Source organism: Crinia signifera, chromosome 6 (genome assembly GCF_055691185.1).
Source record: "Crinia signifera chromosome 6, ASM5569118v1, whole genome shotgun sequence".
Lineage (NCBI taxonomy): Eukaryota > Metazoa > Chordata > Amphibia > Anura > Myobatrachidae > Crinia > Crinia signifera.
The window spans coordinates 292,064,556-292,080,894 of NC_139222.1; the positions used below are offsets into that span (position 1 = coordinate 292,064,556).

At 51.1% G+C, this 16,339-nt stretch overlaps 1 protein-coding gene across 3 annotated transcripts in view; it reads right to left on the reverse strand.

The window, feature by feature from the left end:
- Positions 1 to 16,339, reverse strand: part of LOC146009500 (uncharacterized) — a 274,590-nt gene that overhangs the window by 18,881 nt on the left and 239,370 nt on the right. For 2 of the 3 annotated variants that reach the window (XM_083149935.1, XM_083149933.1), the window contains exons 15-20: positions 12,386 to 12,466; positions 7,605 to 7,688; positions 3,926 to 4,033; positions 3,679 to 3,831; positions 2,609 to 2,734; positions 1,379 to 1,556 (exon numbers count right to left, since the gene is read on the reverse strand). In XM_083149935.1, coding sequence (XP_083006061.1) covers positions 1,379 to 1,556; positions 2,609 to 2,734; positions 3,679 to 3,831; positions 3,926 to 4,033; positions 7,605 to 7,688; positions 12,386 to 12,466 — 730 coding nt within the window. The remainder of the gene's footprint in view (positions 1 to 1,378; positions 1,557 to 2,608; positions 2,735 to 3,678; positions 3,832 to 3,925; positions 4,034 to 7,604; positions 7,689 to 12,385; positions 12,467 to 16,339) is intronic. The other variant, XM_083149936.1, reaches the window with a different exon arrangement.

The window sequence follows — 16,339 nt, forward strand, 5'->3', positions numbered from 1 at the left end:
GGTGCAAGTGATGTCATGGTTAGGTGCAAGTGACACAGAGGGGACGTGGTTAGGTGCAAGTGACGGCGTGGTCATCGAGGGGTCTTGGTTAGGTGCAAGTGACACAGAGGGGACGTGGTTAGGTGGAAGTGACGGCGTGGTCATCGAGGGGTCTTGGTTAGGTGCAAGTGACGTCGTGGTTAGGTGCAAGAGACGCTGTGGTCGCCGTGAGGACGTGTTTAGGTGCGAGTGACGCTGTGGTCACCGAGGGATGGTGGTTAGGTGCAAGTGACGCAGAGGGGATGTGGTTAGGTGCAAGTGACGGCGTGGTCCCCGAGGGATGGTGGTTAGGTGCAAGTGATGTCGTGGTCATTGAGGTGAGGTTTCCATTAAGAAACTTCTATTTTGCAATTTTTCTGTGCTAAATTCTAAAACATTTGTGCTGTATATTACTTTATAAAGTTTATAGGAAAATCTACCCCATTTCTGTTCTTTCAAGTACTTATCACATATAATTTCCCCTATCCCTTTTACTATCACTTTAATTTCACACTAATGTGATGCCATGGGGTGGTTCTGCTGGGCTGGCCTGGGGGGTCCCGTGCCCTGGACCTGTCTCAGAGTAGTGTTAGGGACTTGTCCTATTGAGGTAACCTGGATGCGGTGGACAAGCCCATAATAATGGCCATCATTATGCTAATCATTATGCTAATAACCTCAAATGCAATATAGCAAGATATTAAAAGGTCTAGTATTTAGTGTGCACCTGCTTGCTGCACTACAGGTCTCAGCAGGTAGCACCTCATGTCCAGGGTGTGCAGTTTAGGGCCCTTCCCCCTAAGTATGACATGTAATGTCCCAGGTCCTGCCAGCTTTGTGCCCAGGAATGTGCCACACCAATGCAGATGTGGGTCAAGAAATTATAGCAGTTGCAGGGAACATCTGATGGAAGTAGGTGCTTTATGTTGTCCCTGGCATTGGTGATGGCGGTCACTACACTCCAGTGCGGGGGCTGTGGTAGTCATTACACTCCGGTGCGGGGGCTGTGGTGGTCAGTACACTCCAGGCCGGGGGGCTGTGGCGGTCACTGCACTCTGGCGCGGGGGCTGTGGCGGTCACTGCACTCTGGCGCGGGGGCTGTGGCGGTCACTGCACTCTGGCGCGGGGGCTGTGGCGGTCACTGCACTCTGGCGCGGGGGCTGTGGCGGTCACTGCACTCTGGCGCGGGGGCTGTGGCGGTCACTGCACTCTGGCGCGGGGGCTGTGGCGGTCACTGCACTCTGGCGCGGGGGCTGTGGCGGTCACTGCACTCTGGCGCGGGGGCTGTGGCGGTCACTGCACTCCGGCGCGGGGGCTGTGGCGGTCACTACACTCCGGCGCGGGGGCTGTGGCAGGATACGTGCAGCTTGGTGGAGGAGAATGAGGCTGCTGCCGGATAAGACTGCAGCACGTTGGATGAGTGAATGAATCTGCGTCTGGTTTTGCAGTGGGCACAGCTCTCCCAGTCCTGCCCGCAGCTCGCCTATAGACAGACAGGCACCATGCGTATTGCTTTGTGTAGACAGCACATCTTCACACTGGGAAAGAGACAGAAGAGACCTATAATGGGAGTGCTGTGAGATCACGCAGTCCTTATTACTATATATTCATTATTGTTATTTATTCCCATAACACCGCTATATTACACAGCGCTAGCGAGACATCACCTCCGCCCCTTCTGCATAGCACCCGCCCACATTGCTGCTACCAAGTGCTTGCTGGCCGGACCACGCTCTCAGATAACCACCAAGGTCCTACACTCCTCTGACAGCTATGCCTGATCATTCACTCAACCTCTCCCCCCCCCCCCCATGGTCTTCACTCCCTATTGCTTGCCCCCATTTTGCCTATCTCTACAATAGAGGATGGTCTACCGTACCACATTCCTATACTCCCATTCCCTTCCTGACCTTATTAACGCTGGCTATTATCTGGTCTACTCCACGGACACTGCCCATACCATGGTCAACCATGACCACCAAATCCAAGGGTCACTTTACTTTTCTCCGCTCTGCCCCCACACACCCCATAGACCTTCATTCTACACTCCAGCTACTCTCCCTTCTTCTACCTGGTCCCCAATGGTTTGTTCTTACCTCCATGTCTTCTCCCTCTGCAACCCATCCCTTGGAACTTCCATAATCTTTGCTTTCTTCCGCGACGCTGACCTCATTACTCACATGCACTTCTCATCTCCCACCATGACACCTGGAACCTCCTTTCCTGACACTGCTGTCTACTATCTGCCCCTGGCTCATCCTATCCCCCTTCAGGTCCAATTTATATATTATCCTTACCCCTTTACATCTACATGTCTGTGCACACTCCCCCCTTCCCCACATAACCACCGCCTCAGCCCAGCAGCCTTCTTCTGTGACCCTTCCCTTTAGAGCATGGGTCTTCAACCTGTGGCCCTCCAGATGTTGTGAACCTACATGTTCCAACATGCATTGCCACATTTTTTCCGATAAGAGCATGCCAAAAATCCTCAGGGCATGCTGGGACATGTAGTTCCACAACATCTGGAGGGCCACAGGTTGAAGACCTGTGCTTTAGAGTGTAAGCTCTTGGCCCAGAGGACATCACTTACCTCTGTGATCAGGGGCTCCCGGTGCTGCAGGATAAGGTGTAAGATGAAGCCCATGACAGACGGGGGGGACACACATCTCCTGCTGTAGGAAGTGAACTCCAGCGCCAGCCTGTCCCGTTCTGTTTCCTTCCAAAATGAGATGCACCAATGTATCAAACAAGAGCTGACAGTCTATTACCTGCGTCTAGTGCCCTCCTGCATTACCAGCCACTGTGGGTCAGACCATGCATCGAGTGCTGCCTATTTACTGTCCCTGTGTCCATTATAAGACTCTGACAGGCATTCCCAACCACGGTCCTCAAGGCACACCAACAGTACAGGTTTTAGTGAGCACAGGTGACTTAATTAGTACCTGAGTGATTCTGATTAATCCATCTGTGCTGAAGCCTGGATATCACTAAAACCTGCACTGTTGGTGTGCCTTGAGGACCGTGGTTGGGAATGCCTGCTCTATGACCTCATAGGAGCTCCAGAAATGGAGACAGAGGATTCCCATGATCTGCGTCTGAGTACCTAACAGTAAGGTCACCGTGTATACTCGTGGTGGGGTGCCACGGGTACCAGTGGTCTGTAGGACAGAGGATGACCATGATCTGCGTCTGTGAGTGCCTAACCGTAAGGTCACAGTGTATACCCGTGGTGGGGTGCCATGGGTACCAGTGGTCTGTAGGACAGAAGATGCCCATGACCAGGGTCTGTGAGTGCCTAATAGTAAGGTCACCGTGTATACCCGTGGTGGGGTGCCATGGGTACCAGTGGTCTGTAGGACAGAAGATGCCCATGACCAGGGTCTGTGAGTGCCTAATAGTAAGGTCACCGTGTATACCCGTGGTGGGGTGCCATGGGTACCAGTGGTCTGTAGGACAGAAGATGCCCATGACCAGGGTCTGTGAGTGCCTAATAGTAAGGTCACCGTGTATACCCGTGGTGGGGTGCCACGGGTACCAGTGGTCTGTAGGACAGAAGATGCCCATGACCAGCGTCTGTGAGTGCCTAATAGTAAGTTCACTGTGTATACCCGTGTCGGGGTGCCACGGGTACCAGTGGTCTGTAAGGCAGAGCTTGCATACCTCTAGAAATGGGTACTGAGTTTGGAGGAAGAGCAGGAACTGAGCCATGTTTGTCAGTGGGCACACGGCCACCATCTTCGCCAAGAGGAGAACGTAGCTCAGGACTGTAGGATCCAGGTCCCTCTGCAGCACCAGGCCCAGGATGAACACCACCTGGAGACATGCAAACACCACAAAGTTCAGCTCTTCCCCCGTCCACAGAATTATAGGAGCACACCCCTCAATATGCAGCCACATAGGGAATTACCTGACTGTCCACAGAGTATCGCACCACTGCAGCCAAATAGTCCTGGAGTCCATGACAGCTTATATCCTCATTCACATAACGCCTCCTGAGGAACCCGCACACCGTCTCCTGCCAGACACAGCACAGATCAGCCAAGGAGAGCAGGGGCCTATGGGACAACCGGGATTACAGGACGGGGGGTGGAGAGGACAGGTTGTGGTCTATGGAGCAGTACCTACTGCCAGTGCCCTGTATATAGGGGAGAGAGGACGCCGTGGATACAGGTATACAGTGCTGGGTATATAGGGGAGAGAGGACGCCACGGATACAGGTATACAGTGCTGGGTATATAGGGGAGAGAGGACGCCATGGATACAGGTATACAGTCCTGGGTATATAGGGGAGAGAGGACGCCACGGATACAGGTATACAGTGCTGGGTATATAGGGGAGAGAGGACGCCACGGATACAGGTATACAGTGCTGGGTATATAGGGGAGAGAGAACGCCACGGATACAGGTATACAGTGCTGGGTATATAGGGGAGAGAGGACGCCACGGATACAAGTATACAGTGCTGGGTATATGGGAGAGAGGACGCCATGGATACAGGTATACAGTGCTGGGTATATGAGGGAGAGAGGACGTCGTGGATACAGGTATACAGTGCTGGGTATATAGGGGAGAGAGGACGCCATGGATACAGGTATACAGTGCTGGGTATATGGGAGAGAGGACGCCACGGATACAGGTATACAGTGCTGGGTATATAGGGGAGAGAGGACGCTATGGATACAGGTATACAGTGCTGGGTATATAGGGGAGAGAGGACGCTGTGGATACAGGTATACAGTGCTGGGTATATAGGGGAGAGAGGACGCCACAGATACAGGTATACAGTGCTGGGTATATAGGGGAGAGAGGACGCCACGGATACAGGTATACAGTGCTGGGTATATGGGAGAGAGGACGCCATGGATACAGGTATACAGTGCTGGGTATATGAGGGAGAGAGGACGTCGTGGATACAGGTATACAGTGCTGGGTATATAGGGGAGAGAGGACGCCATGGATACAGGTATACAGTGCTGGGTATATGGGAGAGAGGACGCCATGGATACAGGTATACAGTGCTGGGTATATAGGGGAGAGAGGACGCTGTGGATACAGGTATACAGTGCTGGGTATATAGGGGAGAGAGGACGCCATGGATACAGGTATACAGTGCCGGGTATATAGGGGAGAGAGGACGCTATGGATACAGGTATACAGTGCTGGGTATATAGGGGTGAGAGGACGCCATGGATACAGGTATACAGTGCTGGGTATATAGAGGAGAGAGGACGCCGTGGATACAGGTATACAGTGCTGGGTATATAGGAGAGAGAGGACGCCATGGATACAGGTATACAGTGCTGGGTATATAGGGGAGAGAGGACGCCATGGATACAGGTATACAGTGCTGGGTATATAGGGGTGAGAGGACGCCATGGATACAGGTATACAGTGCTGGGTATATAGGGGAGAGAGGACGCCGTGGATACAGGTATACAGTGCTGGGTATATAGGAGAGAGAGGACGCTGTGGATACTGGTATACAGTGCTGGGTATATAGGAGAGAGAGGACGCCATGGATACAGGTATACAGTGCTGGGTATATAGGAGAGAGAGGACGCCGTGGATACAGGTATACAGTGCTGGGTATATAGGGGAGAGAGGACGCCATGGATACAGGTATACAGTGCTGGGTATATAGGTGAGAGAGGACGCCATGGATACAGGTATACAGTGCTGGGTATATAGGGGAGAGAGGACGCCATGGATACAGGTATACAGTGCTGGGTATATAGGTGAGAGAGGACGCCACGGATACAGGTATACACTGTGCTGGGTATATGGGGGAGAGAAGACGCCGTGGATACAGGTATACAGTGCTGGGTATATAGGGGAGAGAGGACGCCGTGGATACAGGTATACAGTGCTGGGTATATAGGGGAGAGAGGACGCCGTGGATACAGGTATACAGTGCTGGGTATATAGGGGAGAGAGGACGCCATGGATACAGGTATACAGTGCTGGGTATATAGGTGAGAGAGGACGCCATGGATACAGGTATACAGTGCTGGGTATATAGGGGAGAGAGGACGCCATGGATACAGGTATACAGTGCTGGGTATATAGGGGAGAGAGGGCGCTATGGATACAGGTATACAGTGCTGGGTATATAGGGGAGAGAGGACGTCATGGATACAGGTATACAGTGCTGGGTATATAGGGGAGAGAGGACGCCACGGATACAGGTATACAGTTCTGGGTATATAGGAGAGAGAGGATGCCATGGATACAGGTATACAGTGCTGGGTATATAGGGGAGAGAGGACGCCATGGATACAGGTATACAGTGCTGGGTATATAGGGGAGAGAGGACGTCATGGATACAGGTATACAGTGCTGGGTATATAGGGGAGAGAGGACGCCACGGATACAGGTATACAGTTCTGGGTATATAGGAGAGAGAGGATGCCATGGATACAGGTATACAGTGCTGGGTATATAGGGGAGAGAGGACGCCATGGATACAGGTATACAGTGCTGGGTATATAGGGGAGAGAGGACGCCACGGATACTGGTATACAGTGCTGGGTATATGGGGGAGAGAGGACGCCATGGATACAGGTATACAGTTCTGGGTATATAGGAGAGAGAGGACACCATGGATACAGGTATACAGTGCTGGGTATATGGGGGAAAGAGGACGCTGTGGATACAGGTATACAGTGTGCTAGGTATATAGGGGAGAGAGGACGCCATGGATACAGGTATACAGTGCTGGGTATATAGGGGAGAGAGGACGCCATGGATACAGGTATACAGTGCTGGGTATATAGGGGAGAGCGGACACCATGGATACAGGTATACAGTGCTGGGTATATAGGGGAGAGAGGACGCCATGGATACAGGTATACAGTGCTGGGTATATGGGGGAAAGAGGACGCTGTGGATACAGGTATACAGTGCTGGGTATATGGGGGAGAGAGGACGCCATGGATACAGGTATACAGTGCTGGGTATATGGGGGAAAGAGGACGCTGTGGATACAGGTATACAGTGCTGGGTATATAGGGGAGAGAGGACGCCATGGATACAGGTATACAGTGCTGGGTATACAGGGGAGAGAGGACGCCATGGAAACAGGTATACAGTGCTGGGTATATAGGGGAGAGAGGACGCCATGGATACAGGTATACAGTGCTGGGTATATAGGGGAGAGAGGGCGCTATGGATACAGGTATACAGTGCTGGGTATATAGGGGAGAGAGGACGTCATGGATACAGGTATACAGTGCTGGGTATATAGGGGAAAGAGGACGCTGTGGATACAGGTATACAGTGCTGGGTATATAGGGGAGAGAGGACGCCATGGATACAGGTATACAGTGCTGGGTATACAGGGGAGAGAGGACGCCATGGAAACAGGTATACAGTGCTGGGTATATAGGGGAGAGAGGACGCCATGGATACAGGTATACATTGCTGGGTATATAGGGGAGAGAGGACGCCATGGATACAGGTATACAGTGCTGGGTATACAGGGGAGAGAGGACGCCATGGAAACAGGTATACAGTGCTGGGTATATAGGGGAGAGAGGACGCCATGGATACAGGACAGTCATTAATGTCATACATGTTCCGGTAACTACCTGTATGGGGAGGCTCTGTGACGTCCCCTCCAGCTGACGTATCAGGGTAACAATCAGATGTTGTGTAAGAGACAGGCAGAGGTCCTGGGATGGGTATAGGAGACAATCACATATCCTATAAGCAGTTGGTTATCATTGTATTGTCTGTGTAATGCAGGTGTCCGCGGTCACAATGTCAGTGTTATACAGGTGTCAGTGTTATACTAGTGTCAGTGTTATACAGGTGTCTGTGGTCACAGTGTCAGTGTTATACAGGTGTCAGTGTTCTACAGGTGTCTGTGGTCACAGTGTCAGTGTTATACAGGTGTCAGTGTTATACAGGTGTCAGTGTTATACAGGTGTCTGCGGTCAGTGTCAGTGTTATACGGGTGTCTGCGGTCAGTGTTATACAGGTGTCTGTCGTCACAGTGTCAGTGTTATACAGGTGTCAGTGTTATACAGGTGTCAGTGTTATACAGGTGTCAGTGTTATACAGGTGTCAGTGTTATACAGGTGTCAGTGGTCACAATGTCAGTGTTATACTGGTGTCTGTGGTCACAATGTCAGTGTTATACTGGTGTCAGTGTTCTACAGGTGTCTGTGGTCACAATGTCAGTGTTCTACAGGTGTCTGCGGTCACAGTGTCAGTGTTTTACAGGTGTCTGTTGTCACAGTGTCAGTGTTATACAGGTGTCTGTCGTCACAGTGTCAGTGTTATACAGGTGTCTGTCATCACAGTGTCAGTGTTATACAGGTGTCAGTGTTATACAGGTGTCTGTGGTCACAATGTCAGTGTTATACAGGTGTCTGTCGTCACAGTGTCAGTGTTATACAGGTGTCTGTCATCACAGTGTCAGTGTTATACAGGTGTCAGTGTTATACAGGTGTCTGTGGTCACAATGTCAGTGTTATACAGGTGTCTGTGGTCACAATGTCAGTGTTATACTAGTGTCAGTGTTATACAGGTGTCTGTGGTCACAATGTCAGTGTTATACCGGTGTCTGCGGTCACAGTGTCAGTGTTATACAGGTGTCAGTGTTCTACAGGTGTCTGTGGTCACAGTGTCAGTGTTATACAGGTGTCAGTGTTCTACAGGTGTCTGTGGTCACAGTGTCAGTGTTATACAGGTGTCAGTGTTATACAGGTGTCTGTGGTCACAATGTCAGTGTTATACGGGTGTCTGCGGTCACAGTATCAGTGTTATACAGGTGTCTGTCGTCACAGTGTCAGTGTTATACAGGTGTCTGTCGTCACAATGTCAGTGTTATACAGGTGTCTGTGGTCACAATGTCAGTGTTCTACAGGTGTCTGCGGTCACATTGTGTGTGTTTTACAGGTGTCTGTTGTCACAGTGTCAGTGTTATACAGGTGTCTGTCGTCACAGTGTCAGTGTTATACAGGTGTCTGTCGTCACAGTGTCAGTGTTATACAGGTGTCAGTGTTATACAGGTGTCTGTGGTCACAATGTCAGTGTTATACAGGTGTCTGTGGTCACAATGTCAGTGTTATACTAGTGTCAGTGTTATACAGGTGTCTGTGGTCACAATGTCAGTGTTATACCGGTGTCTGCGGTCACAGTGTCAGTGTTATACAGGTGTCAGTGTTCTACAGGTGTCTGTGGTCACAGTGTCAGTGTTATACAGGTGTCAGTGTTATACAGGTGTCTGTGGTCACAATGTCAGTGTTATACGGGTGTCTGCGGTCACAGTGTCAGTGTTATACAGGTGTCTGTCGTCACAGTGTCAGTGTTATACAGGTGTCTGTCGTCACAATGTCAGTGTTATACAGGTGTCTGTGGTCACAATGTCAGTGTTATACTGGTGTCTGTGGTCACAATGTCAGTGTTATACTGGTGTCAGTGTTATACTGGTGTCTGTGGTCACAATGTCAGTGTTATACTGGTGTCAGTGTTCTACAGGTGTCTGTGGTCACAATGTCAGTGTTATACAGGTGTCTGCGGTCATAGTGTCAGTGTTCTACAGGTGTCTGTGGTCACAGTGTGTGTGTTTTACAGGTATCTGTCGTCACAGTGTCAGTTATACAGGTGTCTGTCGTCACAGTGTCAGTGTTATACAGGTGTCTGTGGTCACAGTGTCAGTGTTATACAGGTGTCCGTGTTATACAGGTGTCTGTGGTCACAGTGTCAGTGTTATACAGGGTCCGCGGTCACAGTGTCAGTGTTATACAGGTGTCTGCGGTCACAGTGTCAGTGTTATACAGGGTCCGCGGTCACAGTGTCAGTGTTATACAGGTGTCTGCGGTCACAGTGTCAGTGTTATACAGGTGTCTGCGGTCACAGTGTCAGTGTTATAGAGGTGTCTGCGGTCACAGTGTCAGTGTAATACAGGTATCTGTGGTCAATGTTATACAGGTGTCTGCGGTCACAGTGTCAGTGTTATACAGGTGTCTGCGGTCACAGTGTCAGTGTTATACAGGTGTCTGTGGTCACAGTGTCAGTGTTATACAGGTGTCTGTGGTCACAGTGTCAGTGTTATACAGGTGTCTGTGGTCACAATGTCAGTGTTATACAGGTGTCTGTGGTCACAGTGTCAGTGTTATACGGGTGTCTGTGGTCACAGTGTCAGTGTTATATGGGTGTCTATGGTCACAGTGTCAGTGTTATATGGGTGTCTGTGGTCACCGTGTCAGTGTTATACGGGTGTCTGTGGTCAGTGTTATACAGGTGTCTGCGGTCACAGTGTCAGTGTTATACAGGTGTCTGTGGTCACAGTGTCAGTGTTATACAGGTGTCTGCGGTCAGTGTTATACAGGTGTCTGTGGTCAATGTTATACAGGTGTCTGCGGTCACAGTGTCAGTGTTATACAGGTGTCTGCGGTCAGTGTTATACAGGTGTCTGATGCCAGTGTTATACAGGTGTCAGTGTTATACAGGTGTCTGTGGTCACAGTGTCAGTGTTATACAGGTGTCTGCGGTCACAGTGTCAGTGTTATACAGGTGTCTGCGGTCACAGTGTCAGTGTTATACAGGTGTCTGTGGTCACAGTGTCAGTGTTATACAGGTGTCTGTGGTCACAGTGTCAGTGTTATACAGGTGTCTGTGGTCACAGTGTCAGTGTTATATGGGTGTCTGTGGTCACCGTGTCAGTTTTATACAGGTGTCTGTGGTCAGTGTTATACAGGTGTTTGCGGTCACAGTGTCAGTGTTATACAGGTGTCTGTGGTCACAGTGTCAGTGTTATACAGGTGTCTGCGGTCAGTGTTATACAGGTGTCTGTGGTCACAGTGTCAGTGTTATACAGGTGTCTGCGGTCAGTGTTATACAGGTGTCTCCAGTCACTGTGTCAGTGTTATACAGGTGTCTGTGGTCACCGTGTCAGTGTTATACAGGTGTCTGTGGTCACCGTGTCAGTGTTATACAGGTGTCTGTGGTCACCGTGTCAGTGTTATACAGGTGTCTGGTCACCGTGTCAGTGTTATACAGGTGTCTGTGGTCACAGTGTCAGTGTTATACAGGTGTCTGTGGTCAGTGTTATGCAGGTGTCTGACCACAGACACCTGTATAACACTGACACTGTGGCCACAGACACCTGTATAACACTGACACTTTGACCACAGACACCTGTATAACACTAATTTTGTGACCACAGACACCTGTATAACACTGACACTGTGACCGCAGACACCCGTATAACACTGACACTGTGACCACAGACACATGTATAACACTGTGACCACAGACACCTGTATAACATTGACACTGTGACCACAGACACCTGTAATAACACTGACACCACAGACACCCATAAAACACTGACACCACAGACACCCGTAAAACACTGACACCACAGACACCCGTATAACACTGACCCTGTGACAACAGAAACCCGTATAACACTGACACTGTGACCACAGACACCCGTATAACACTGACATTGTGACCACAGACACCTGTATAACACTGACACTGTGACCACAGGTGTCAGTGTTATACAGATGTCTGCGGTCTCCATGTCAGTGTTATACAGGTGTCTGTGGTCAGTGTTATACAGGTGTCAGTGTTATATAGGTGTCTGTGGTCAGTGGTATACAGGTGTCAGTGGTATACAGGTGTCTGCGGTCAGTGGTATACAGGTGTCTGCGGTCAGTGGTATACAGGTGTCTGCGGTCAGTGGTATACAGGTGTCTGCGGTCAGTGGTATACAGGTGTCTGCGGTCAGTGGTATACAGGTGTCTGCGGTCAGTGGTATACAGGTGTCTGTGGTATACAGGTGTCTGTGGTCAGTGGTATACAGGTGTCTGTGGTCACAGTGTCTGTGGTCAGTGGTATACAGGTGTCTGCGGTCAGTGGTATACAGGTGTCTGTCTATGGAATTCAGGTAACAGAGCACGCGCCTTAACCACGCGTTTCACATGTTCCGCTTATACTTTCCATGGTGTCACATCTCACATATGGGGGATGAGATGGTGGTGGTCCTGGTGGAGCACAATATTTGTGTGCGGCCCCGGACTGTACGCAGGATCACTGAGCTATGTGGTGCACCTACGTTGAGGTACATACACACTGGGGTGTAATGTATGTGGCGCAGACTCCTGGAGAACAAGTGACTGTATCCAGGCATGTGCCGGCAATACCAGCTCTCCGCATGATCCAGGGCTACTGTCAGCCCAAAAGTGTATCACACCCCCCCCCCCCCCCATCCAGGACTCGGTGATGGCTAACGTGCCCTCATACATCGGAATCCTCCCGTCTCCCCGCATTATGGTAGGAAGCAGCGATGGCGGCGTTACGTGGAGTCCACCCCAGCAGTTCTGCCCCCCATTGTGGTGTACAGGATAGATACCAGAGATATGGTCCGGGAGACGTCTCTCTTCAGCTGTAACCGCTGCTCAAACTCTTTCTCCAGCTTCAATAAATCCAAACCCTGCAATGGACAGAAATTGTGTAGTGTTACCAGTTATATAGCACCCACATATTCTGCAGCGCTGTACAGAGAATGTGGCCGTCACATCAATCCCTGCCCCAGCGGACCAGAAGCTGACATACATCATAACAGCCCCTTCCGAGAAAACCATATTCAGCCAAAACGTTTAAAAATCGGTTGTTCCTGGTGGGGGGGGGATCTGCCTACATATCCTATCACCGGGCGGAGTGGGGCTGTTTGTGCAGGCAGGCTTCCCTTCCTCTGTCAGCCGGCTGGACTGTCCTGGTCAGCGGGAGCTGGTGAACGCCGGGTGCGGGCTCGGTGGTGGAGTGTACAGCCTGCTTCGTCTCCCCTTTCCGGCCTTTGCTCTCGGCGGTGCCATCTTGGAGGGCTCTGGCATCGCTGGATTTGTGCAACTGTTGCCGTAGCCTCCTTCTCTCCTGTGCCCCTGCAAGTGGCTTCATATGTACCATACTGCTTATTATAGACATCATTCCACAATATAACATTCTGTTGGCCTAATAATTATCTGCTTAGTCAATCCTCCTTGCTGAATAGTTGGTAAGCCTGGCTGGTGTGCTAGCCATCGCCTTGCTGAATAGTTGGTAAGCCTGGCTGGTGTGCTAGCCATCGCCTTGCTGAATAGTTGGTAAGCCTGGGTGGTGTGCTAGCCATCGCCTTGCTGAATAGTTGGTAAGGCTGGGTGGTGTGCTAGCCATCGCCTTGCTGATCAGTTGGTAAGGCTGGGTGGTGTGCTAGCCATCGCCTTGCTGATCAGTTGGTAAGCATGGCTGGTGTGCTGAATAGTTGGTAAGCCTGGGTGGTGTGCTAGCCATCGCCTTGCTGAATAGTTGGTAAGCCTGGGTGGTGTGCTAGCCATCGCCTTGCTGAATAGTTGGTAAGGCTGGGTGGTGTGCTAGCCATCGCCTTGCTGATCAGTTGGTAAGGCTGGGTGGTGTGCTAGCCATCGCCTTGCTGATCAGTTGGTAAGCATGGCTGGTGTGCTGAATAGTTGGTAAGCCTGGGTGGTGTGCTAGCCATCGCCTTGCTGAATAGTTGGTAAGCCTGGCTGGTGTGCTAGCCATCGCCTTGCTGAATAATTGGTAAGCCTGGGTGGTGTGCTAACCCTCGCCTTGCTGAATAGTTGGTAAGCCTGGCTGGTGTGCTAGCCATCGCTTTGCTGAATAGTTGGTAAGGCTGGGTGGTGTGCTACCCATCGCTTTGCTGAATATTTGGTAAGCGTGGGTGGTGTGCTAGCCATCGCCTTGCTGATCAGTTGGTAAGGCTGTCTGGTGTGCTAGCCATCGTCTTGCTGAATAGTTGGTAAGGCTGGGTGGTGTGCTAGCCATCGCCTTGCTGAATACTTGTTAAGGCTGTGTGATGTGCTAGCCATCGCCTTGCTGAATAGTTGGTAAGGCTGGGTGGTGTGCTAGCCATCACCTTGCTGATTAGTTGGTAAGCCTGGCTGGTGTGCTAGCCATCGACCTTGCTGAATAGTTGGTAAGCCTGGCTGGTGTGCTAGCCATCGCCTTGCTGAATAGTTGGTAAGGCTGGGTGGTGTGCTAGCCATCGCCTTGCTGAATAGTTGTTAAGGCAGGGTGGTGTGCTAGCCATCGCCTTGCTGAATAGTTGGTAAGCCTGGCTGGTGTGCTAGCCATCGCCTTGCTGAATAGTTGGTAAGGCTGGGTGGGTGCTAGCCATCGCCTTGCTGATCAGTTGGTAAGCCTGGCTGGTGTGCTGAATAGATGGTAAGGCTGGGTGTTGTGCTAGCCATCTCCTTGCTTAATAGTTGGTAAAACTGGGTGGTGTGCTAGCCATCGCCTTGCTGAATAGTTGGTAAGGCTGGGTGGTGTGCTAGCCATCGCCTTGCTGAATAGTTGGTAAGCCTAAGTGGTGTGCTAGCCATTGCCTTGCTGAATAGTTGGTAAGGCTGGGTGGTGTGCTAGCTATCGCCTTGCTGATCTGTTGGTAAGCCTGGCTGGTGTGCTGAAGAGTTGGTAAGGCTGGGTGGTGTGCTCGCCATCGCCTTGCTGAATAGTTGGTAAGGCTGGGTGGTGTGCTAGCCATCACCTTGCTGATCAGTTGGTAAGCCTGGCTGGTGTGCTAGCCATCGCCTTGCTGAATAGTTGGTAAGGCTGGGTGGTGTGCTAGCCATCACCTTGCTGATTAGTTGGTAAGGCTGGGTGGTGTGCTAGCCATTGCCTTGCTGAATATTTGGTAAGCCTGGGTGGTGTGCTAGCCATCGCCTTGCTGAATAGTTGGTAAGGCAGGGTGGTGTGCTAGCCATCGCCTTGCTGAATAGTTGTTAAGGCAGGGTGGTGTGCTAGCCATCGCCTTGCTGATTAGTTGGTAAGGCTGGGTGGTGTGCTAGCCATTGCCTTGCTGAATATTTGGTAAGCCTGGGTGGTGTGCTAGCCATCGCCTTGCTGAATAGTTGGTAAGGCTGGGTGGTGTGCTAGCCATCACCTTGCTGATTAGTTGGTAAGGCTGGGTGGTGTGCTAGCCATTGCCTTGCTGAATATTTGGTAAGCCTGGGTGGTGTGCTAGCCATCGCCTTGCTGAATAGTTGGTAAGGCAGGGTGGTGTGCTAGCCATCGCCTTGCTGAATAGTTGGTAAGCCTGGCTGGTGTGCTAGCCATCGCCTTGCTGAATAGTTGGTAAGGCTGGGTGGGTGCTAGCCATCGCCTTGCTGATCAGTTGGTAAGCCTGGCTGGTGTGCTGAATAGTTGGTAAGGCTGGGTGTTGTGCTAGCCATCTCCTTGCTTAATAGTTGGTAAAACTGGGTGGTGTGCTAGCCATCGCCTTGCTGAATAGTTGGTAAGCCTGGGTGGTGTGCTAGCCATCGCCTTGCTGAATAGTTGGTAAGGCTGGATGGTGTGTTAGCCATCGCCTTGCTGATCAGTTGGTAAGCCTGGCTGGTGTGCTGAATAGTTGGTAAGGCTGGGTGGTGTGCTATCCATCGCCTTGCTGAATAGTTGGTAAGCCTGGCTGGTGTGCTAGCCATCGCCTTGCTGAATAGTTGGTAAGGCTGGGTGGTGTGCTAGCCATCACCTTGCTGATTAGTTGGTAAGGCTGGGTGGTGTGCTAGCCATTGCCTTGCTGAATATTTGGTAAGCCTGGGTGGTGTGCTAGCCATCGCCTTGCTGAATAGTTGGTAAGGCAGGGTGGTGTGCTAGCCATCGCCTTGCTGAATAGTTGGTAAGCCTGGCTGGTGTGCTAGCCATCGCCTTGCTGAATAGTTGGTAAGGCTGGCTGGTGTGCTAGCCATCGCCTTGCTGAATAGTTGGTAAGGCTGGGTGGGTGCTAGCCATCGCCTTGCTGATCAGTTGGTAAGCCTGGCTGGTGTGCTGAATAGTTGGTAAGGCTGGGTGTTGTGCTAGCCATCTCCTTGCTTAATAGTTGGTAAAACTGGGTGGTGTGCTAGCCATCGCCTTGCTGAATAGTTGGTAAGCCTGGGTGGTGTGCTAGCCATCGCCTTGCTGAATAGTTGGTAAGGCTGGGTGGTGTGCTAGCCATCGCCTTGCTGATCAGTTGGTAAGCCTGGCTGGTGTGCTGAATAGTTGGTAAGGCTGGGTGGTGTGCTATCCATCGCCTTGCTGAATAGTTGGTAAGCCTGGCTGGTGTGCTAGCCATCGCCTTGCTGAATAGTTGGTAAGGCTGGGTGGTGTGCTAGCCATCACCTTGCTGATTAGTTGGTAAGGCTGGGTGGTGTGCTAGCCATTGCCTTGCTGAATATTTGGTAAGCCTGGGTGGTGTGCTAGCCATCGCCTTGCTGAATAGTTGGTAAGGCAGGGTGGTGTGCTAGCCATCGCCTTGCTGAATAGTTGGTAAGCCTGGCTGGTGTGCTAGCCATCGCCTTGCTGAATAGTTGGT